Here is a 20,299-nt window from a genome sequence, read left to right on the forward strand (position 1 = left end):
AGCTTCAGTGGTCTCCGTGGAAGAGGCCTATGGCGTCCCTCTGAGGGAAATCCAAGAGGAAGGAAGAAATTATCTTTATTATCCTTGAATTTCAAGATCCAATGTCTGACCACCCCAAGTCAAAAGAGCAAAAGAGAGAAAGTAGCAGAAGCCGGGAAACAGTCCAAACAGAGTAGGCCAGTTCCACCCTCCTTTATTAAAGGCGTTTTCTGCCACAAACCCCAAGAGAGAGATAGACTCACGGGTCTGGATAAGGCCACACGATAACCAGAGGCTCACTTGAAGCCTTCTCCTCGACACATATACAGTGCATATGTGTATGAAAATAGCATGCAAATTCAAGGGTCACAAGGGACAGAACCAACCTCAGGCTGGCCAGACCCCTCCTCCCAAAGTTAGGAGCCTAGAGATTTGGACTCTAGTCCCAGCCTGCTCCTAGCATGCTGGTCTTACATCATCTGTAAGTGAGGGACTCTAACAGACTATACACAAAGCAGAGGTCCAAGGTGCACTGAAGACTTGAGCCAAGCAAAGACTCAGTTTCCCCATCTGTCTACTCCTGAGATAACCAGGAGCATCCCTTTGAGACAAGACTGTAAGCTGAGCCTGGTCCTGCAGCCCTTGGCGCAGCAGCACAGGAATGCCCCCCAGGAAACAGGAAACAACGATTTTGACCCAGATGGGAGTCTGGTTTCTTAAAAGGCGGACCTGGTGGGGGAGCAGTTTGCAGAGCTCATTGGGAGGGGCAACCCTGGAATCCAACCCGGCAGCCTTGACCTTCTCCCCAGTTCTTTCCATTCTGCCAGCCTCCTCGGTGCAGCCTGTCTCTCATTCAGATATCCCAGGGGAAGCCGCCCAAAGTTCCCAGGAGTTTCTATGGGAAAGAAGTCCAAACTACTACCCGCCTGGCCTCTCTTTCCTCCTCAAACTCTCTCTCTCTCTCTCTCTCTCTCTCTCTCTCTCTCTCTCTCTCTCTCTCTCTCTCTCTCTCTCTCTCTCTCTCAATCTCTCTCTCAATCTCTCTCTGAGTTTGTTGCTACCCGCTGCTTCCAGAAACGTGCAGGCACAGACTTTAGAAAGCCAGTCCCTTCTAAGCTGGGAAGGACTGAAAGTGGTCCCACCACACATGCAAAAGACTTTGCTCATAGCTTTCTGAAATTTCCCGTCTGCAAGCAGGAGTTTGTTAAACCTGCAAGGCGCTAGCTAGCCTGAACAATGGGGTTCTGACTTTTTTTCTGACGCTAAACTTCTTCCGCCCCCTTTCTGAGCCTTCATCTCCTTGCTTGTAAAGCCCAAGTGACCAGGGTCTCAAAAGGAAAGGAGGCGCGGAGGCGGGGGGGGGGGGGGGGGGGGCAATGTGATAAAAGACTAAAGGACAAACGTCTAGGACACGGCGTTGCTGGGGCGGCTGCAGAATTGCCTCCTGGAAAATGAACTTATTGGCGAGAAAGAATGAGAAAAGGAAAGGAGGCTGAGCCTAGATCTTCCTCACACAGAGCCCAGGAAGTTTTTGCCTTTGGAAAAGGAGACTCCGAAAGAGGGGAGATCGGCTGCTCCCCATTGCTTCTAGGACCACATAGAGGACCACGGACTGGTCGGTCGGGTCCATCTATGCCGGGAGGGGGCGAGGGGGCGCGTTACTCACAGTGTGCACAGTGCTAGCTAGCAGTAGCACCCGCAGCAGAAGCGGTGACCGAGGCTCCCACGGTGACAGCCAGGGGCTCGTGGTGCCCGGCATGCTCCACCGACTGTTGTCCGCCTTTGCGTTCTGACTTCTCGGGAGGGAGCAGCTCGTTGTCTATCTCAGTGTCCCGCTCAGCGTCCTGCACGGTGTCTAGGAACCTGGGTGACCCTCAAGCCCAGAGAAATCATGGCTGGACCTACCCAATCCGACTGGATCCACAGTTGGGCTAGGGACTGCAGCTCCCTGAAGAAGGTGTTAAGAGTGCTAACCTGCAGTGCCTATTGATAAGGACTGGAAGCTGCTGCTGGCGACTCCACCCTGCTGGGAATAACCGGGAGGGGTTGGGGGGACGGCACAGAGCTGGCAGGGAGAAGAGAGGGGGAGGGACCCCAGCCACCTGCCTGGAGCCAGCTGCAATCCAGAAAGTTCCCTCTCTCTCTCTCTCTCTCTCTCTCTCTCTCTCTCTCTCTCTCTCTCTCTCTCTGGAGGATCTAAGTCATGTGCCTTGAGCAACATCCAGGTAGGCAACTATTTTTTAATCCTCTATTGAGACAGGGACTCAACTATATAATAGCCCAGGCTGGCTTTGAACTCCCAAACCTCCTGCCTCAAGTTTCCCTAGAGCTGGGATTACAGATGTGGGCTCCCACACCCGGTCTAGGGCATCTCTAATAGTCAGCTAACTAACATTCTCAGCTGCGTAAAGAGAAAGGGCTTGCTTTGCTCATAGTCTGGAGGGCTTCAGTCTGTGACTGGCTGGCCCCCAGCTCTGCGCCTGCTCCAAAGCAGCTCATCAAACTCAGGGTTGAGAGGGCATGGTGGAGCTAAACAGGCTCCAACAGACTCCTTTGAGGTCACGTTCCTTATGACCTCTCACCTCTTAGAAGCCATCGCTTTCCACTAGGTCCAACCAAGGACAAAGCCTTTAAACACAGGGGCCCTTGGGCAACAACTGATACTCTAAACTATAGAAGATACTTTGGGGCGGGGCAGGCGACAATCTTAAGCTCATCTTGGTCCCAAACTCATTATGAAGCCAGAGATGACCTTGAACTTCTGACTGCTCTGCCTCTACCTCCTGAATGCTAGGGTTATGACCACGTCACCGCACCCAGCGTGTGTAGGGCTAGAGGTCAAACTCAGGCTTCCTGCAGGCTCGGCAAACACTCTGACAGCGAACAGCACTTCTTGGTGTGAGAGTGAGATGGTGGATACTGTGGTGGCCACCACGAGGAAGTACCATATTGTACATTGTCCAACCTTCAGCGTCACCGTCCCTGGCAAAGAGAGAGGTCAATCTTCTATGTCAATGGTCTCTTACTTTTAGTTCTAACCCAGTTGTCCCTTTCCTATACAGGAAAGCGGGACATTCAAACCAAAATCCCAACCATCAGAACCCTAAAAATTCAGTATGTTCTCCCAACAGTGTCATAAAGGTCACCCCAAGGACAGGAGAGTCTGTTCTTGACTTTGGGGTAAGTTCCACAGACACTGCCTGTGTGGCTGTGTGTACTGGTGTGGAGGTGTGCATAGAGGTATCGGATGTCTTCCTCAATCACTCTCCCCTTATTTTTTGAGGCGGGGTCTCTCAGTGAACTCGAAGCACATTTGGCTACACTGCTGCTCACTGAGCCCCAGAGGTCCTCCTGTCTCTGCCTCCCCGGTGCTGGGATAACAAGTGTCCACCAATGTACCCCGCATTTTTTGAGGCCCTCATGCTTACAAGCTTTTCAGACTGGCTCATCTCCCCAGCCCCCTTGCAGACACACTTAGCACCTCACTGAGGCAGGCTGTAAGGGTAAACACAAATCTTTAGAAAAGGAGAAACTCAATGAAAAATTTACCCAGTGCCAAAAGGGAGAGAAATTGGTCCTCCTCTTCCCCTTCTTTCAGCACATCCTTTAGAATACTTTCTGTCTCTCTACAGTATATATGAATCCTTTAAAAAAAAAAAAAGTCTTGAATGCCAGTGCCCTCTCCCAATTCCTTCTAGCCCTTAGTTTTTGAGTGTCCCTAGCCCAGACTTGCCTTTAACCCCCTATGACGTAGCTGGGGATGCCGTTCTGGTCCTCTTCTCTCTACACCCCAAGTGCTGAGGTTGCAGATAACGTCCCACCACAACTGGTTTTGTGTGATGCTGGGGACGGAACCCAGGCCTTCATGAATGTTAGCCAGACACTCTGCCTGGGCTTGGTTGCTGCTCATAGCTGAAGAGTTTCCTCCTTTCTTTGGCTAAGCCCAATCCTGTGTACATAAGTAAGCATCCTTTCTGTTGCATTTGTAGAGGGCTGGTGAAAGCACATTCAGTCTGACTTGACGCTGGCTGGGTGCATTAGTCAGGATTTCTGTCGCTGTGATAAAATATCTTGACAAGAGCAACTTAAAGAGAAAGGGTTTCTCGTTTGGCCTATAGTTTGAGGTCACAGTCCTTCATGGTGGGAAGTCACGGCAGCACAGTGTGAGGCAGCTGGTCACATGGCACCCACAGTCAGAAGCAAGACTGAGTCCCAAAGGATGGTGCTGCCCACTGTTAGGGAGATGTTTCCCTTCTCAATCAACCTAATTTCCCTCCGAGACATGCATAGAGGTTTATCTCCTACGTGATTTTAGAGCTGTCACGTTGATAAAATCAACCATCACAGCAAAGTAGAAAAGTGTCTTATTTTCTTCACTTTGTGAAGAGGATTTACCAAGCTGGCTAGAGATCGTTTTTTTGTTTTTTTTTTTAAAGTTATTTTTCCAGTTATGTCTTTTTTTTTTCTCCCACAGCAGGTATGAGACATGCTAGAGAATTAACATTATTTGACAAATATTAACCGAGCACCCGCTCTGCTCCAGGAGCTATATTAAGGGGATAGAAACCTGGGAAATTACCCTTGCCAGCCTCAGCCCCATCTGAAGCATCTACAGTGCTATAACTGCATCCTCTCCAGGAGGCTAAAGAGGCTGCTACTGACTTAAGAGTCCTGTATCACCTACAAAATCAACAGCCCGCTTGATCAGCAGACATAAGCCACTGTAGGAGGTAGAGCGGGCACATCTCTTTCAGACTGCAGAAAATTCTGTGCAAAGTAAATAGAGATGTTACAAAGACCTGAGTATGGTCCCCAGCATCCACATGAAAGGCCAGGCTGGATGGCCTATATTTGTGATTCTAGTGCAAGGGAGGTGGAGATGGGCAGACCTGGTGGCTTGCTGGTCAGCCGGTCTTGCTTTTTCCATGAGCCCTAGGTCTCAACAAGAGACTTTTTGCTTTTGTTTTTGTTTTCTAAAGCAAGGTGCATGGTACCTGACTCCTGGCCTTCACATATATGCACAGATGTGTTCACATGTCTACACGATACACACACACACACACCCCACAGCATATAAGAAGGCATCAGACAACCATGGGTGGTGAGTCTGTACATCAGTTTAGCCCTTACAGGCACCAGGCTTGAAGGCCAAGCACATTTCATTATCCATATTTGATGAGGGCCAAGTCTGCAGCCATGCATCGCTCTGCCTGTCAGCCTCCATTCCTCTTCTTTTTTTAATTACACAAACTTTTTCTTGTCAACTCTCAGACCATGGACCTTGTTGAGGTTTTCAGGAAGAGCACCCTGAGAGTTAACACATGACCCGGCAGGGGAGCAGCATCACCATCCCTCAGCCAAGTGAGGGAAGACAGCTGGTCCTGAGACAGGCATGGCATTCATTCTGATCAGGAGGCACTTACACAACCCACATGTGTGCATCATGATCAAACTAATAGCAAGATGGCGGTCTTTCACAGAGCTTGGGGGCGTCCTTGTGGGCAATGAAGACAGCTGTAAAGCACAGAGCCAGCGACGGTGAGAGGAATGATCTAGCACCTGTCATCTCGGTGCTTGATGCAGCCTTCACTGAAGTCCTGACTTGCCATTCTTTGTTGTCAACTCTGTTGTCACATCTGGAATTAACTAAAACCCAAGCAGCTGGGCACACCTGTGAGGGATATTTTCCCCCTTAACTAAAGATCTGTCTGCCTTCGGTCTGGAGCACACCTTCTCCTGGCAGCCTGTATAGGACAAGGAGGAAGGAAGTTTTCTCTCTGCCAGCTTGCTCATAATGGAAAACCCATTCCTTCCCTGGCATTAAAGTCTCATAGATAGACAGACAGACAGACAGACAGACAGATATATATAGAGTCCACCTGCAAGTTCTGTTCCTCTAGAGACCCTGACTAGTATGCTTGCTCTGCAGTGAGCTTCCCTGAGGAAGTAATATTTGAGATTTAGTGGTTTAGAGGTTCTGGGAGGAGATAACAGAGGAGGAAAAAGGATGGAATTAGCTGCTCCAGGTGTCTGAGTCCCAGGTCTCCATCAACTGGCTGCCGCCACTGGAGGCGCGAAATCAGCTACAAGGAGAGAGGCCTGTGCCCTGAGTGGCCCAATTTACTGAGAGAAGAACTAATGTTTTATTGATGAGCCACGAATAATGAGCTGGAGTGGTTTCCCCGCTGAGCGCTGCACTACAAAGGCTTAACATTCACATTTTAATGAGCTTTTTATGGTCCAGCCTCTGTGTTTACTCTCTGGAAATGTGGACTACCTTTCTCAGGGAAGCGGTTTTCTTCTTTGCTTTTTGTGTTTTCCTCCGCCATTTGTCAGCATTCTTTTGAGTATTTATATGAAATATGAGGGTTCAAGTCGATCAAATGACATAGCAAATAAAGCCACCTCTGAAAAAGTATTGTCAGTGCTTTCAAGTCCTTATCATCACTGGATGGAAGGCCAGGAGCACCCCAACCTTCCCAGAGAAACCCACATGGCATCTGGTAAGAAAAACAGAGTGCTAGTGGCCTCTGCAGGTAAAGGTGCTTGCCTCCAAGTCTGATGGCCTGAGTTCAATTACTGTATCCCACACCGTGGAAGGAGAAAACTTCCTTTCTTAAGTTCTCCTCTGACCTCCCTACCTGCACTGTGGCACACACACACACACACACACACACACACACACACACACACTAAACAAACAAATAAATAAATGCTATTAAAACTTTTAAGAATATTGATAACAGCCATCCTAACTTAATCATCAGCTATTCCTAGGACGTTGGGCGAGTAACCTGAACCCTGGAGACTTTGGCTTCTTCACTTATGCAGTGAAGGTAAATTACCCATCTTTCTGCATCACCATGTGGGAAAGGGTCAGACATTGTCTTCAGCCCTGTATGCCCTGCTCTGGTGAGACCACAAGGCTCCAACAGATAACTCCAAAGCCCTTGTCACATAGATCGCCCTGGTTAAACCCAGCTGGCCATAAACAAAAAGACATGGGTGGCAGAAAAACGACTTGTAGGGAGGGAAGAAGGGAGGGAGGGAGGGAGGGAGGGAGGGAGGGAGGGAGGGAGGCTAAAAGGCACTCAGGGTGGGGTTCAGAGAGTGAATACAATATATATGGATATCTATAGAAAGAGTGACTACGCCAGGTGGTGGCGGCGGCGCACGCCTTTAATCCCAGCACTTGGGAAGCAGAGGCAGGGGGATAGCTGTGAGTTTGAGGCCAACCTGGTCAGTGCATGTAAACAGTTGGCCGGGGGCCTTGTTTAGATTTCCAGCTGGCAGATCAGTGTCACCAGCAGATGACACCTTCCATGGTCAACTTCCAAGATTTCTGGGCTTCAGACTGAAGCTCTCGCCATCGAGGAGGAGAAACAAGCTTTCTCTGCTGTGTCTTCCTTTTTTTTTTTTTTTTTAAAGTAAATAACTTTTCGGGCTGGAGAGATGGTTCAGAAACTAAGAGCACTGGCTATTCTTCCAGAGGACCAGGGTTCAATTCCCAGCACCCACATGGCAGCTCACAGTTATCTGTAACTTCAGGGCTTCTGACACTCTCACACAGACACACATGCAGGCAAAACACTGAATATATATATGTGTGTGTGTGTGTGTATGTATGCATATATATATCACATAAGTATATATGTTACATATATACATGTGTGTTATATATGTATATCATTTTTTAATGATTATTTATTTTATGTTTTGCTTGAGTGTATATATGTGACCACATGTATGCCTGGATCTTGTGGAAGTCAAAAGAAATTATAGATGGTTGTGAACCACCATGTGGTTACTGGGAACTGAACCCATGTCATCTGTATGAGCAAAATCCCTCCAGTCTCCTGTTCTGTCTTATTTGAGATGTTGTTTGAGGGAAACCATCAGAGCAAGAACGAGAGAAAGATCATAAAGGACAATGGGACTTTGCAAGGATCAACAGATTAAGAGAGCACAATAAATTTTTTTCAAGACAAAAATCATCAGCAATGTATTCAATATCAAGGAGGGTGGTTGTATTAACTGTTCACTTTATAGGCTCTAGAAGAGCCTGGGAATGGAGCCTCAGGCACACCTGAGAGGGATAATCCAAATCTCCTGAATATTTACAGAAATGAGAAGACTAGCCCACTGTGGGTGGCACCATTCCCTGGCTGGGGTCCTTGACTGTGTAAATGGAGCTGGCTAGGAATCAGCCAGGCTTCTGACTATTTGACATTGCACTGTAAACTCTTATACCAAACTTAGTGTCTTGAAACAACCACAACCACCAGGCTATTCTATCTCACAAGAATTGGGATCTTAAGGGGCTGGAGAGATGGCTCAGTGGTTAAGAGCACTGTCTGCTCTTCCAGAGGTCCTGAGTTCAATTCCCAGCAACCACATGGTGGCTCACAACCATCTGTAATGTGATCTGATGCCCTCTGCTGGCCTGCAGGTGTACGTGCAGGCAGAGCATTGTATACATAATAATAAATAAATATTTTTTTAAAAAAAAGAGTGCTGCTGCTTTAAAAAAAAAAAAAGAAAGAAAGAATTGGGATCTTAAAGTCAGGTGGGACTCAACTGAGCAGTGAAAACAGTCACAGATCAATGAAGATCCAAGAAGAGAGGACAGGACCCCCAGCTCTCAGTGGAAGCAGAATGGATCAGCGGCTAGTCTAAGCCACCACAGTGCCAGGCAAAGAAACAGCAATGGGGGGCAGGGGGCAGGAGAATGTGGCAAAAGAGAAGGTAGGAGCAGGGCGGCAGCTAAGTCTTGCCTACCCCTGAAAATATGTTAAGCATTTTGAGTTTTATCCCCCATTCAGTGTGAAGGCACCAGAGTGATTTAAGCAAGAATACCACGGCCCTCCCCGTTCCATGGAAATGTGACAAGCTTCGATGCCCACTGTCATACTCATCCCTTCTTGTTCTCCTGGGGCCCAGGGCACCTCTCTGGCTGGTCATTGTGAATGCCAACTGCGGCATGCACATGGGTAGAGGAAGTAATTAACCGTCTACGCCAACCATAATTGTTGGGCATCCATGGGATCCAGAATTCTCAAACTTTAATTAGCCTACAAATATCCTGGTGCAATTTTATTAAAATACAGCTTCTGATTCTGGAGGCCTCAATAGCCCAAGGTTCTGCATTCTTAACGAGCTTCTATGCCACAGCTCATACGGCGACCGAACATCAAGACTTTAGACACCAGGATGGGAGTGTGCGCTGGGGGATGCCTCAGTCCGTAAAGTGTCAGCCATGCAAGCATCAGGACCTGAGTTTTCTATCCCCATAGGCCACATTAAAAGAGCCAAGCATGGTTTTACCAGCTTGTAAACCTTGTGCTGGAGAGGCAGACATAGAAGGATCCCCGGGACTTGCTGGTCAACCAACCTAGATGAACTGGTCAGTTCCAGGCCAAAGAGAGACTCTGTCTTAAAAACAAAAACAAACAAACAAAAAAACAAAACAAAAACAAGGTGGATGATGGCCGAGGAATGACACCGGAAGCTGTGCTCTGGCCTTCATATGTACACAAGTGCAAACACACGAATGTGCACACTCTCAAAGCAAATCACTAGGGGTCAGGCGTTTGCAGCTGTAAGAGTAAGATCATTGAGTGCAGCCACTCAGTAAGCTGAGGTGAGGTAGTGGCGCTCAGGTCCTTATTTTTGGTCTCCTGTCCTTGCCATCAGTTCCCACTAATACTAAGTCCCCTCGTGGCATCAGATAGAGATACGATGGTGGCTCATATTGAGAACTAATCTCCCAGGATCCAGACTCACCTAGGAAACAAATCTCTAGCTTTGTCAGTGAGTGAGTTTTCAAATTGGCTAAACTGAGGTGGAAAGACCCACCGTGGATGTGGACACCACCATTCCTGGACTGATATCCTGGGGGAAGTGAACTGAGCAGGAGCCTTCATCTTTCTCGGCTTCCAGACTGAATGTGGCCAACCACCACACACTTTATTGGCATGACATCCCAGTGGCAGACTATATACCCTTGAACTAAGTCAAAATGACCCCATCCTTCCATAAGTTGCTTTTGTCTATGAGAAAAGTACCGAATGCAATGTTTTATCTCTGTGTGTCCTTCTTACTAGAGAGAAAGCTGTCTACAGACTTCTCTCAGGAGCTAGAGTCTCAGCAGCCAGAGCTGGATGACACGCCAGCCCTAAACCCATCTGTCAAGCATCCATGCTTGGCTTGGATGCAGCAGATCTGTGGCTAGAACTGAGCTGCTATTACACAGCGGACACTGACAACAGTGACCACATATGACGACAGGCCCTGTCGTTAATTGCTTATGTGACCACATAGGTACTTTCTATATATAATAGGAAATATGTTTTTACTAAAAACAAAACAAAAACCCTAAGCTCACATCTTAAATGCAACACAACACACATTTACATATTTAAGTGTATGGAAACATCTTGCCCTGTTGGGGCACAAAGCAGAAATAACTGCAACAACCTGCTAGATCACCCCTTGATGACTTCCTTTCCCTTGGCCAACAGTAACCGAACTATCATGCACTATGAACTGTGTCAAGAGCTGTGGGAGACCCAAAGATTAGACACCAGGTCCTTTCCCTAAGAACTGTGCTGTTTGAGACATATGCAGAGAGCTGGGGGTGTGGCTCAGTTAATGGAGTGATTGCCTAGCACACACAAAGTCCTCCAGCTCCCTGCTCCTGCAGCACAGCACACAAACTGAGTGTGGCGGTACACGTTTGCCATTCCAGCACTGCGGAAGTGGAAGCAGGAAAATTAGAAATCCAAGGCCATTCTTGGATACACAGCAAGTTTGAAGGCAGCGCAAGATGCCTGAGACTCTATCTCACAACCAAAACCAAGGCACATACACACAATGATGGGTGTGACATATAAAGAGATAAGTGTTATAAAGAGATAAAGATGGAGTTGGGTGTGGTGGCACACACCTACAATCCCAACACGTGAGAGAGGTAGAGGCAGGAGGACCAGGGGCTCAAAACTAACTAAACTCTAGCTAACCTAAGTTATATGAGATCTTGACTCTAAAATGGGGAGGCAGGAGGGAGTGGGTAGGGTGTGTGGGGGGGCGGGGGGAAGGTTTATGAAAACCCAAAGAAGAAGAAAAAAATATCTCTGGCTTTGAAAGTTATGAGGAGGGTTGAAAGTGAATCTTACTCAATGCCAGTATTGAAAGACGAAATTAGTTTAGTTTTCTACGTGTGTGTGTGTGTGTGTGTGTGTGTGTGTGTGTGTGTGTGTGACAGATCAGAGGACAACTTACAAGAGTAATTTCTTTCCTTCCATCATGTGGGTTTAAGATTAAACCCAGGTCATCAGCCTTGGAAGCAAGTACATTTGGCCACTGAGCCATCCTTCCAGCCCCAAGTTGCTGTTTGTTTGTTTGTTTGTTTGTTTTGGGTATTGGTGGGCTTTTTGGGTTTAGAGAATTGTTGCTATTGCTGTTTGGATTGATCAGTTTTTGGAGACAAGGTTCATGACCACCAAAGGGCTGAGAATAAGAGTCTATTGAGTGCTCAGCTTAAATAGAACATCTGTATCTACCCAACTCCTAACCCAGTGCTCAAGGAAAATCAGAGAATGGGGCAAAAAGAGTGTAAGCACCAGAGGGAGGGAGGAACGCTGTGCAGCGCTGTCTTCTGGATATGGCACAGCCATTGCACCCACGAACTCCCAGCAGCCGTGGCACAAGGTCAAGTCAACACTGTCAGTCAACGTTCCAGCAGGCAGCACTAATTAGAGTGAGCGGGTTATTAACAAAAGAAGTAAGGATGTGGGGGAGGAGGGGATATGTTAAGTAAGGGCTTTTGGTCAGGGGTGGGGGCAAGATACATTGTTTCCATGCATAAAATTGTCGAAGAGAAAATAAAAGATACACTATGTTTGAAAAGTATGTAAAGGAATGTGGGGATTTCTTCAAAATAAAAGTACAAATGAAAGTAGATTGGCTGAGGTTTGATCATAGTTGCAGTGGGAAAAGGAGAGCTTCTTTTTAGCGTACTGCCTAACTTTGCTACTGTATGAACTTTATCATAAATCAAAGTGTGAAACAGGAAGGAAAAAAAGAGCAGAGTGTACAGAAAGAGGCCCCGCCCACTGTTTCGGGAGGCCCCGCCCCATCTGCTCTGGCAAGCTGCCCAGTTGGTGGAGTCGCCAAACTTTCTCAGTTCCTCTGGGAACTATTAGTTTTCCATACAGTAAAGGGGCGCTTTCTGGTCTTTCTCAAGCTCCGCACACTGTTTAGAGCCCAGAGAAGTTAACCCTCGCCCCAGAACAAAAACCGCCCAACTTCCCCCATGTGGGCCGTTTGGGAGTGTCCTTCAGCATATCCTGGGAATGCGTCCACGTTGTCATGGCGACGCTCTGAGTAGGTTCCTGCACCAGCCTAATCCCGCCCCGAAACTACCATCTGCAGGGTAAGAGGCCTCGGACTTGGGGCCTGAGAGTCCCCAGGTGGCCGCTTAGAAGCTAAAGCACCGGGAGCCCCCAGGCAGATGTCCAAAAGATGTTCATCTAGGGACCAGGTTTTGAGCTGTAGGAGGGTCCCAAAGAAATGATGGTGGTGATGGCGGGGTGAGTCTGCATTCTACCCACCCCTTAGCTTGGGCTAGTGTGAAAGAAGAGGGGGGCTAGCCAGGGTGAAGCCCTGCCCAGTTTAGGCGAGACCTTACCAGAAATGCAGGCAGTGACGGTGGACCAAGAGCAGCTGGGAGGGAGGGTGGACTTGCGCCAAGCATTGGAAGTCAGGTGTGTGGTGGTGGAGGGGCGGGGGACGGGGCAGGGGTAGTGGGGGTGGGTAAGTGAAGTGAGTCTCCAAATTGTGCTGAGGATTGTGAAGCTTTTGCCACTGAAAAAGGGCACAGGGGAGAGGACAGCCCAACTTATTTCTGAAAATGATTGTTAGGTAAATGTAATGTATACATCACTGTATCTCTGCATCCTCCGGTGTCTTTTAAAAGACTATGGGACTTCTCCAGGAAAAACAAAAGCCAAACTCATAAACAGGCATTCTTGATTTTACTTTCAATTTTAGGGGCTTCCCAGAGCATCCCCCTCTGGCTTATGCAAAGGAGTCAAAAGTTGTGGCTGATAAAGAAAATGTGGGATTTGGGGCCAGTGAGATGGCTCAGTAGGGAAATGAGCTTGCTTTGCAAGCCTGATGGCCTGAGTTCAATTCCCCCACAAGCCACACAAAAGTGGAAGGAGAAAACCAGCTCTACAAAGTTGTCCTCTGACCTCCACATGCACATTTCCACTCCCCACCATACACACACACACACACACACACACACACACACACACACACACACACTAATGGATGTGAAGTCAGTAGACACCCAGCGTTGCTAGGCATGCCCCAGCTCTCTGTGCCCTGGCCACCTGCAGGCTTCATTGCAAACTTATCACCTCCTATTAGCAGAGGGGTCAGAAGGCGACTTGTGAATGCCTGTATCTTGCCGTCATGATGTCGGTGGGACCTTGTTGGCATCTCTGTGAATTGTGGCGCCCGCACCACCGCAGTACCGAGTCAAGGGCGAGGGACTGCAGATTTAACTCACACACACACACACACACACACACACACACACACAATAACACAGCGGGTCCTTCATGCTAAGAGAGCAGCAGCAGCGTCAGCAGCAGCAGCAGTTTTTATTCAGTGTCCAAAGAGCCTTCTTATAGGCAGCAAAACAGGAATGCCACTCGCAGGTGAGATCCCTCAAGAGGTGATTGTGCACAGGAGGAAAAGTCCCGAGGAGGGGATGGTTGTGTTCTCAGAGCAGTAAACATGACTAGCTAACCAACATAAACACAGACATGGAAGCTGCTAGAAACCGGACGTGAAACAGCAAGACAGGCAGGCAGCCCAGTCAGGCCTGGTTCCTACAGTGTATGTGATGTGGAGACATGTCAGAGAGAAGAGTGTTAACTGTCAACTTGGCACAGATGTAGAATCATCTGGAGAGAGAGTCTTAATGAGGAATTATCTAGATCAGATTGGGTATCTGTGGGTTGACTGTTAATTCACGTGAGAAGAGCATGCCCCTCGTGGGCAGCGCTACGCCCTGGGCTCTGAACTGTGCAAGAGTGGAGGAAGCTCAGAAGCCAAAGGCAGCAGCTAGCATGCGAGCATTCGTTTCTCTCTGCTTTTGACTGGGGAATGTTAGCGTGACTAGCTGTATAAGTTCCTGCCTCAACTTCCCTTTGATGATCTGGAGTTGTTAGCCAAAATAAACCCATTTCCTCCCCTTAATTGCTTTTTGTCAGGATGTCTTGTCATAGCAACAGAAATCTAGGGCACTTTCCAAAATGTATTATCTCTTGGGAGTTTTTTTTCTTTCTTTCTTTCTCTCCCCCTTCATGTGCCCAAGAAGCATCCCAGGAACAGATTTTTAGGAAAGCTCTGAAGAGTCATGGGAGAGTTTGGAGCATGTTGCCATATTGGGCTCTGGTGTGTGTTGTGAAATGATTAATGAGACAAGCCCAGTGTGGGAATGCAGCGTCCAGCAGAGGGGAGGCCAGGAGGGCCAGGGCCACAGGACACCCTGTGGGGACAAGAGGTGCATTTGTCAGAAACTGAGAAGAAATGTGTGCATGAGTTCTCATGCTGCTGCTGCTGCTGAGGCTAGGACTCGTGTGCTCCTCCCCAGGAAATGACCTCTGAATCTAGGAAGGCAACTCCATTTTTCAAGAGGAGATGGCAGTTGTGAATACGCCCGCGCAGGAACTAAAGGATGCAGAAGAACCCTTCGATAAAGTGTCGCCCATCCTCCTGAAGAGCCTGGTGGAGGAGCCCAAGAAGAGAGCAGAAGTCCCCAACCACCTGCTGGAATCCAGTAAGTGGGCAGCAAATCTTTGCCTACGGACTCTGTCTCGAAGTGATCCAGAGTCCGGGAAGCTGGGATTGTGTTTGCTGATTTAGGTGTGTCATCATCGTATAGGCTCATAGTAGTTTTTATTATTCAGACTGCTATTTCTATTTGGTTCTCTCTGCTTAAATGGAAGGTTTTTTTAAAAAAAAAACACTTATTGTCATTTTCATATATGTATATGTTTGTGTGTATAAGTCACATGTGTGGGGATGCTCGTGGTGGCTATAAGAGGCCATCTCATCCCCTGGATCCAGAGCCACAGGCAGTTGTAAACTATCCCACGTGGGTGCTAAGAACCAAACTCAGGTCCTCTGGAAGAGCTGAAAGTGCCCCTAACCATTGGGCCATCCTTCCCGCCTCCAAACAAAAGATTTTTTGTAGCATAAATTAATCACAAGTCTATGGCTTCTACTTCTTTCTTCACATGCTGTTCCTGTCTGTCCTGTGTGAGGAGGGTGTGGTGGGGGGAGAATAGGGTGGGAAGGAGACATATGAGTCTGAGGACAGTTCAGTAAGCAAAGTGCTCGCCTTTTAAGCACGAGGACATGCGTTGTACCCCCCAGCAGCCACATAAGAAGTGTGAACGTGCTGGTGTGCACCTGTAACCCCAGAACTGAGGAGGATCCCTGAAGTTCAGGGACCCCGGGGCTCACTGGCCAGCCACTCTAGCCTAAGGGGCAATTTCCAGGCCAGTAGGAGACCTTGCCTTAAAAAAACAATGTGGACAGTTGGGTGGTAACCAAGGTTGTTTTACAATCTAAACACACACACACACACACACACACACACACACACACACACACACACATACACACACACACACACACACACACTTAACATATGAATAAACACCAATGACAGAGAAAGGCTGGCATATGGTTGATTATGTGGAGAAAATGTAAATAAATATTACTCAGATGACCCCAAAACCCGCTACACTGGCATGTAAGAATCCTGGTCTGCCATGCATCATCCACCACTGAGCTCCTGGCCTTTCCCCATCCTACCCCATTTTCATTTCCTGAAGTGCTTTTTTTTTTTTCTTAATAAACTATTTCTACCACCACTCACATGTCCCTGATGTAATTCCTTGGCCTGGGATGCAGACACCTAGACATCCCTGAGAGCACCCTCTGGGGACACCCTTCAAGCTCTGATATCTGCCTGTAACACCACAGACAGTTTCCGGCCTCAGCCAGTCTTGGGACCACCACACTTCTCACTCCAGTTTCCACACTCTCGGTCTCCTTCCTAGAACCCTTTACGCCCATCTCTATCCTGCTTGAACACGCTCAAGGCCTCTCTTTATACTGATGACGTCACAGTTCTTCTGATAAGCACGAGGGGACGGTGAGGGGCTCTACACTGTCAGCCTCAGCACCCTGAGGAGTCCCCTACTGTTTAAGGACTTCACTTGGGCCAAAACAGGATCCATTTCTTTGACATAGAAAAATCTTCAGAACCAGCCAGTTTAGGAAGCAGAGTTGAGTATATTAAAATATATTTTAATAAAGGCTTAGGCACAGGGTTAAAAAAAAGAGAGGTACTCAGCAGAAGTCAAGACAGATGGGAAGGCACTGATGTGGCCTTCTCCATGAGAGCCACAGGGAGGGTGGCTCTCGGGTCACTTTTGAGAAGGCTGCTAAGAAATCTTCTGTCCTTTCCTCTCTCTTTTGATGAGACTACAGGACGATTTTGGCAATGTTTTAGATGGAGTTAGAATCTGACAAAGTAAAACAAGAAACCACTAGGTTTGCGTGTGTGGTTTTCCACTGACCTTTCCCTGTCGATGCAGTTTCTGGTGAGGTTCTTAGAAAAGTCATCACGTAGAGGAGCAAAAGCCTTAGGCAGTTGTTAATAGTGCTGGATTCTGTGCTAGTGGGAGGCTTCTGCTGGCCAGGGCGAGGGGCCCCTCTTCCTTCTCATATCCCCCCAGTTTTTCCTAGCTCTCCTTGAGCTGTCTGGCCCGACACCCTTTGCCAGCCACATGTGTTGTGCGACTCATTCCCAGCACTAGCCACACAGGTCACTCTGCTCCTTCAGAGAAGGGGCCTTCCGTCCTTTCATGTGTACCATGAGACCAGGAAAGCCTCTGGAAATACCCTGTAGCCTGACGGGAGAGGGTAACTACCACTCTGCATGAGTTTCACCTGCATGAGTTTCATACAACAACTTCCCGGAAACATCCTGTTTCTGTTCTCAGTTGGAGAAGCTGGCGTGTAGGAAAGTCCTACCGCTTGCCAGAAGTGGACACCTTGGGAGGGAGGAGGTGGCTTTCTGTGGTGAACCATGGCCAGCTCCCCACCGTCATGTTTAGTAACCCTAGCAACCCCATCCCAGTTTCATTACCACTGCTGTGGTGACGTACCCTGCCAAAAGCAACTTAAGGGAGAAGGGTCTCTTTTTTTTTTTTCAGTTCACGGTTCCAGTCCATCAAAACAAGGAATTCAAGGCAGGAACTTGAAGCAGCCAGTCGCATCACATCCATAGTCAAGGGCGGAGAGAGAATAAATGCATACTCGTGGTCAGTTGGTTTGTCTTATATAGTCCAGGACCCCCAAACAGGACATGGTGCTCCACAGTTTCAGGCTGGGTCTCCCCACATCAAGACAGTCTCACATAGACATGCACACAAGGCCAGCTTGATGGAAAGTCTAGATCTAGCATGTAGATTCTAGACAGTCCTTCATTGAGCCTCTCTTCCCAGGGGACTGTAGGTTGTGTCGAGTTGACAATTAAAACCAACCACACCCCCAACACATCATCCTTAAGCCTCACTTTAGACCTTAGAAATGCATTTGTTCCATGAGGGTCTTTTGTCACCTTAAGGCTGTGAAGCACACGTTGTTGTTGTTGTTGTTGTTGTTGTTGTTGTTGTTGTTGTTGTTTTGAAGCACACATTGTTATACTTAACCATTTCTGGGCAGCATGCTGCTTTGTGGCCCTAAAACAGATTTTTTTTAAAGCATAAAGGGTATCTGAAGTGGATTAGGACTGCAGCTTGGCTGGTAAAGCTCTTGCCTAGCATGCATGGGGCCCTGCTTCTGTCTTTAGCACCACACAAAGAGAAGGTGGTAGCCCACCTCTAACTCAGCAATCAGAGTTGGGGGCAGGAGAATTATAAAGTTCCAGGTCATCCTTTGGCTTGGTAGTAAATTTGATGCAGTCTAGGATACATGGGATCCCAACTAAAAGAAAAAAAGAAAAGAAGAGAATTGGGAGAGAGAAAAAGAAATACCTAATAATGGTAATTTCCACCAATGACCAAATAATAAGATAGGGAGAGCAGAGAGCCCCAACCTGTCCAACAGTGTCCTCACCCAATGCCAGCCCTTCACCTTATGGTAGTGACGTGATGAGAAGGAAGCATCTTTTACCCACTCAGATGCATCATGAGCCACAGGGTACTGGTGGCTCCAGCCAACACTGGGTGCTGGTGTCTGTGGCACCCAGAACTTGGCATTTGCAAGACACTTGCTTGCTGCTGCCCAGCTGTGGGGAAGCTGTGAGTCCTGACTCCACTCGCACACAGTGGAGACACTGGCACCATGTTGGTGCTGTTGGGGTTCAGAAGGCACCACCAGAGGGGTTCCAGGTGCTTCTGACTCAGAGCAAGGAACGAGACAGAGACATGGAGATTAGCAGAAGTAGGTGTGTCTGAGAGCTAGTACACGTGGAGGGGAAATGGCTCAGTCAGCAAAGTATTTACTGCACAAGCTGAGAGACCTGAGTTCCACCTCTAGACCCCACGCTTAAAAACCAGGCGTGGGGACCTGCACTTGTAACCCCAGTGCTGGAATCAAGGGCTCACAGGTCAGCCAGCATGGCTGAATTAGGAATTCTAGGGAAAAATGACACCCTATCTCTAGAAAATGGTAGGTGGACTCTGAGGAATGACACTCCACAGAAGCACACATGAGTGTGTATACACACACACACACACACACACACACACACACACACACACACACACACAACAAGGCAGGGCAGAGAGAGAGGCTAGCACACTTTCAAAGAGGGAGAAGTAGGCCAGAGCAGGGAGAGAGTTTCGTAGCTCAAAGGTCCCACTATGCACAGTTGGGGCTTTTGTGTTGTGGTGAAGGCTTCTGGAGCATTTGCGCAGAGCAGGCCTTCTCTCACAAGCTCTGTCTGTTACATGAAGTTTAACATGTAATTTCATATAGCACATGTCTCATTGACATATCGAATTTTCAACCGGGGCTGTGTGTTTCAGAGTTATAATGAGCCACAAGTCAGTTTCAGACACTCTGGAGTGCCTGTGCCAGTGGGTCCAGAGGGAAGAAGGGTTCCAGCCGGTTTTGTTTTGTTTTTTCTGCCAATATTTATCAACTTTTTGCCAAGGTCTGCTGGATAGTTTTATGCCAACTTAACACAAGCTAAAGTCATCTGAGTGGGGGGAACCTCAATTGAGTAAATGCCTCCCTAAGATCAGACAGTGGCCAAGCATGTAGGAAATTTGATGCTTGATTGGTGGAGATCCAGCCCATTGTGGCTGGGGCTATCCATAGAGTAGTGGCCCTGGGTTCTGTAAGACAGCAGGCTGAGCAAGCCGTGAGGAGCAAGCCAGGAAGCAGCACCCCTCCGTGGCCTCCGCATCAGCTCCTGCCTCCAGGTTCCTGCCCTGCTTGAGTTCCTGCCTTGACTTCCCTCAGTGGACCGTGACTCTGAGCGCGTAAGTTGATTTTGGTGCTGGAGTTTCATCACAGCAATAATAACCCTAAGTAAAAAAACAAAACACAAAACACAAACAAACAAAAAGGTTTTGAGCTTTTTTTTTTCATATTTGATTTTTCAGTCTTTATGTAAGTTAAGCTGATGTTTTCTTAGAAAGGCATATGTAACACGGGCTAGGAAGATGTCTCAGTAAAGTTCTTGCCTTAAAAGCATGAGAAGCTGAATTCAACCCCTACAACCATGTAAACACACAGACACACACAGACACAGACACAGACACACACCACTACCACCATCACCACCACCACCACCAATAACAACCACAAACCAACCAACCAACCAAACAAACAAACAAACAAAAAGCCATGTATGTCTGATGTGTGTTTGTAATCCCAGCACAAGGGAGGCAGAGCCAGGCAGCTCCCTGGGGCTCACTGGCCATCCAGCCTAGTCTACCTTCTAAGTTTCAGGCCTGTGAGACACCTCATCTCAAAAAAAAAAAAAAAAAAAGTGGCGGGCAAACAACTTTAATGGGTAGCAAGCATGTATGAACAAAGATGAAGGGGAGGGGATGGCCAACCCATCAAGGCCTCTCGCTGTTCTGTAGACCTGAGTTCAGGTCCCATCGCTCTTACCAGGCAGCTCCCAGCTGCCTGGAACTCCAGCTCTTGGGGGGGATCTGACATTCTCTTCCTGCCTCTGCAGGCATGCACAGACAGACAGATGTGTGCGCAT

General features: G+C 48.0%; 2 protein-coding genes across 7 annotated transcripts in view; one reads left to right on the plus strand and one right to left on the minus strand.

Annotated features, from left to right (window-relative positions):
* SCTR (secretin receptor) overlaps window positions 1–2,116 on the minus strand; it is a 52,462-nt gene extending 50,346 nt beyond the window's left edge. For 2 of the 5 annotated variants that reach the window (XM_084783447.1, XM_084783445.1), the window contains exon 1: window positions 1,646–2,113. In XM_084783447.1, the coding sequence (XP_084639573.1) occupies window positions 1,646–1,738 (93 nt within the window). In that variant the 5' untranslated portion in view covers window positions 1,739–2,113. Of the gene's footprint in view, window positions 1–1,645 lie in introns of all 5 variants that reach the window. The other 3 variants (XM_084783448.1, XM_084783446.1, XM_084783449.1) reach the window with 3 other exon arrangements.
* A 10,053-nt stretch (window positions 2,117–12,169) lies between these two features.
* CFAP221 (cilia and flagella associated protein 221) overlaps window positions 12,170–20,299 on the plus strand; it is an 82,419-nt gene continuing 74,289 nt past the window's right edge. The window contains exons 1-2 of one of the 2 annotated variants that reach the window (XM_084783433.1): window positions 12,170–12,569; window positions 14,648–14,833. In XM_084783433.1, the coding sequence (XP_084639559.1) occupies window positions 14,695–14,833 (139 nt within the window). In that variant the 5' untranslated portion in view covers window positions 12,170–12,569; window positions 14,648–14,694. The remainder of the gene's footprint in view (window positions 12,570–14,647; window positions 14,834–20,299) is intronic. The other variant, XM_084783432.1, reaches the window with a different exon arrangement.

This window comes from Acomys minous (genome assembly GCF_964271855.1).
Source record: "Acomys minous genome assembly, chromosome: 1".
Classification (NCBI taxonomy): Eukaryota; Metazoa; Chordata; class Mammalia; order Rodentia; family Muridae; genus Acomys; species Acomys minous.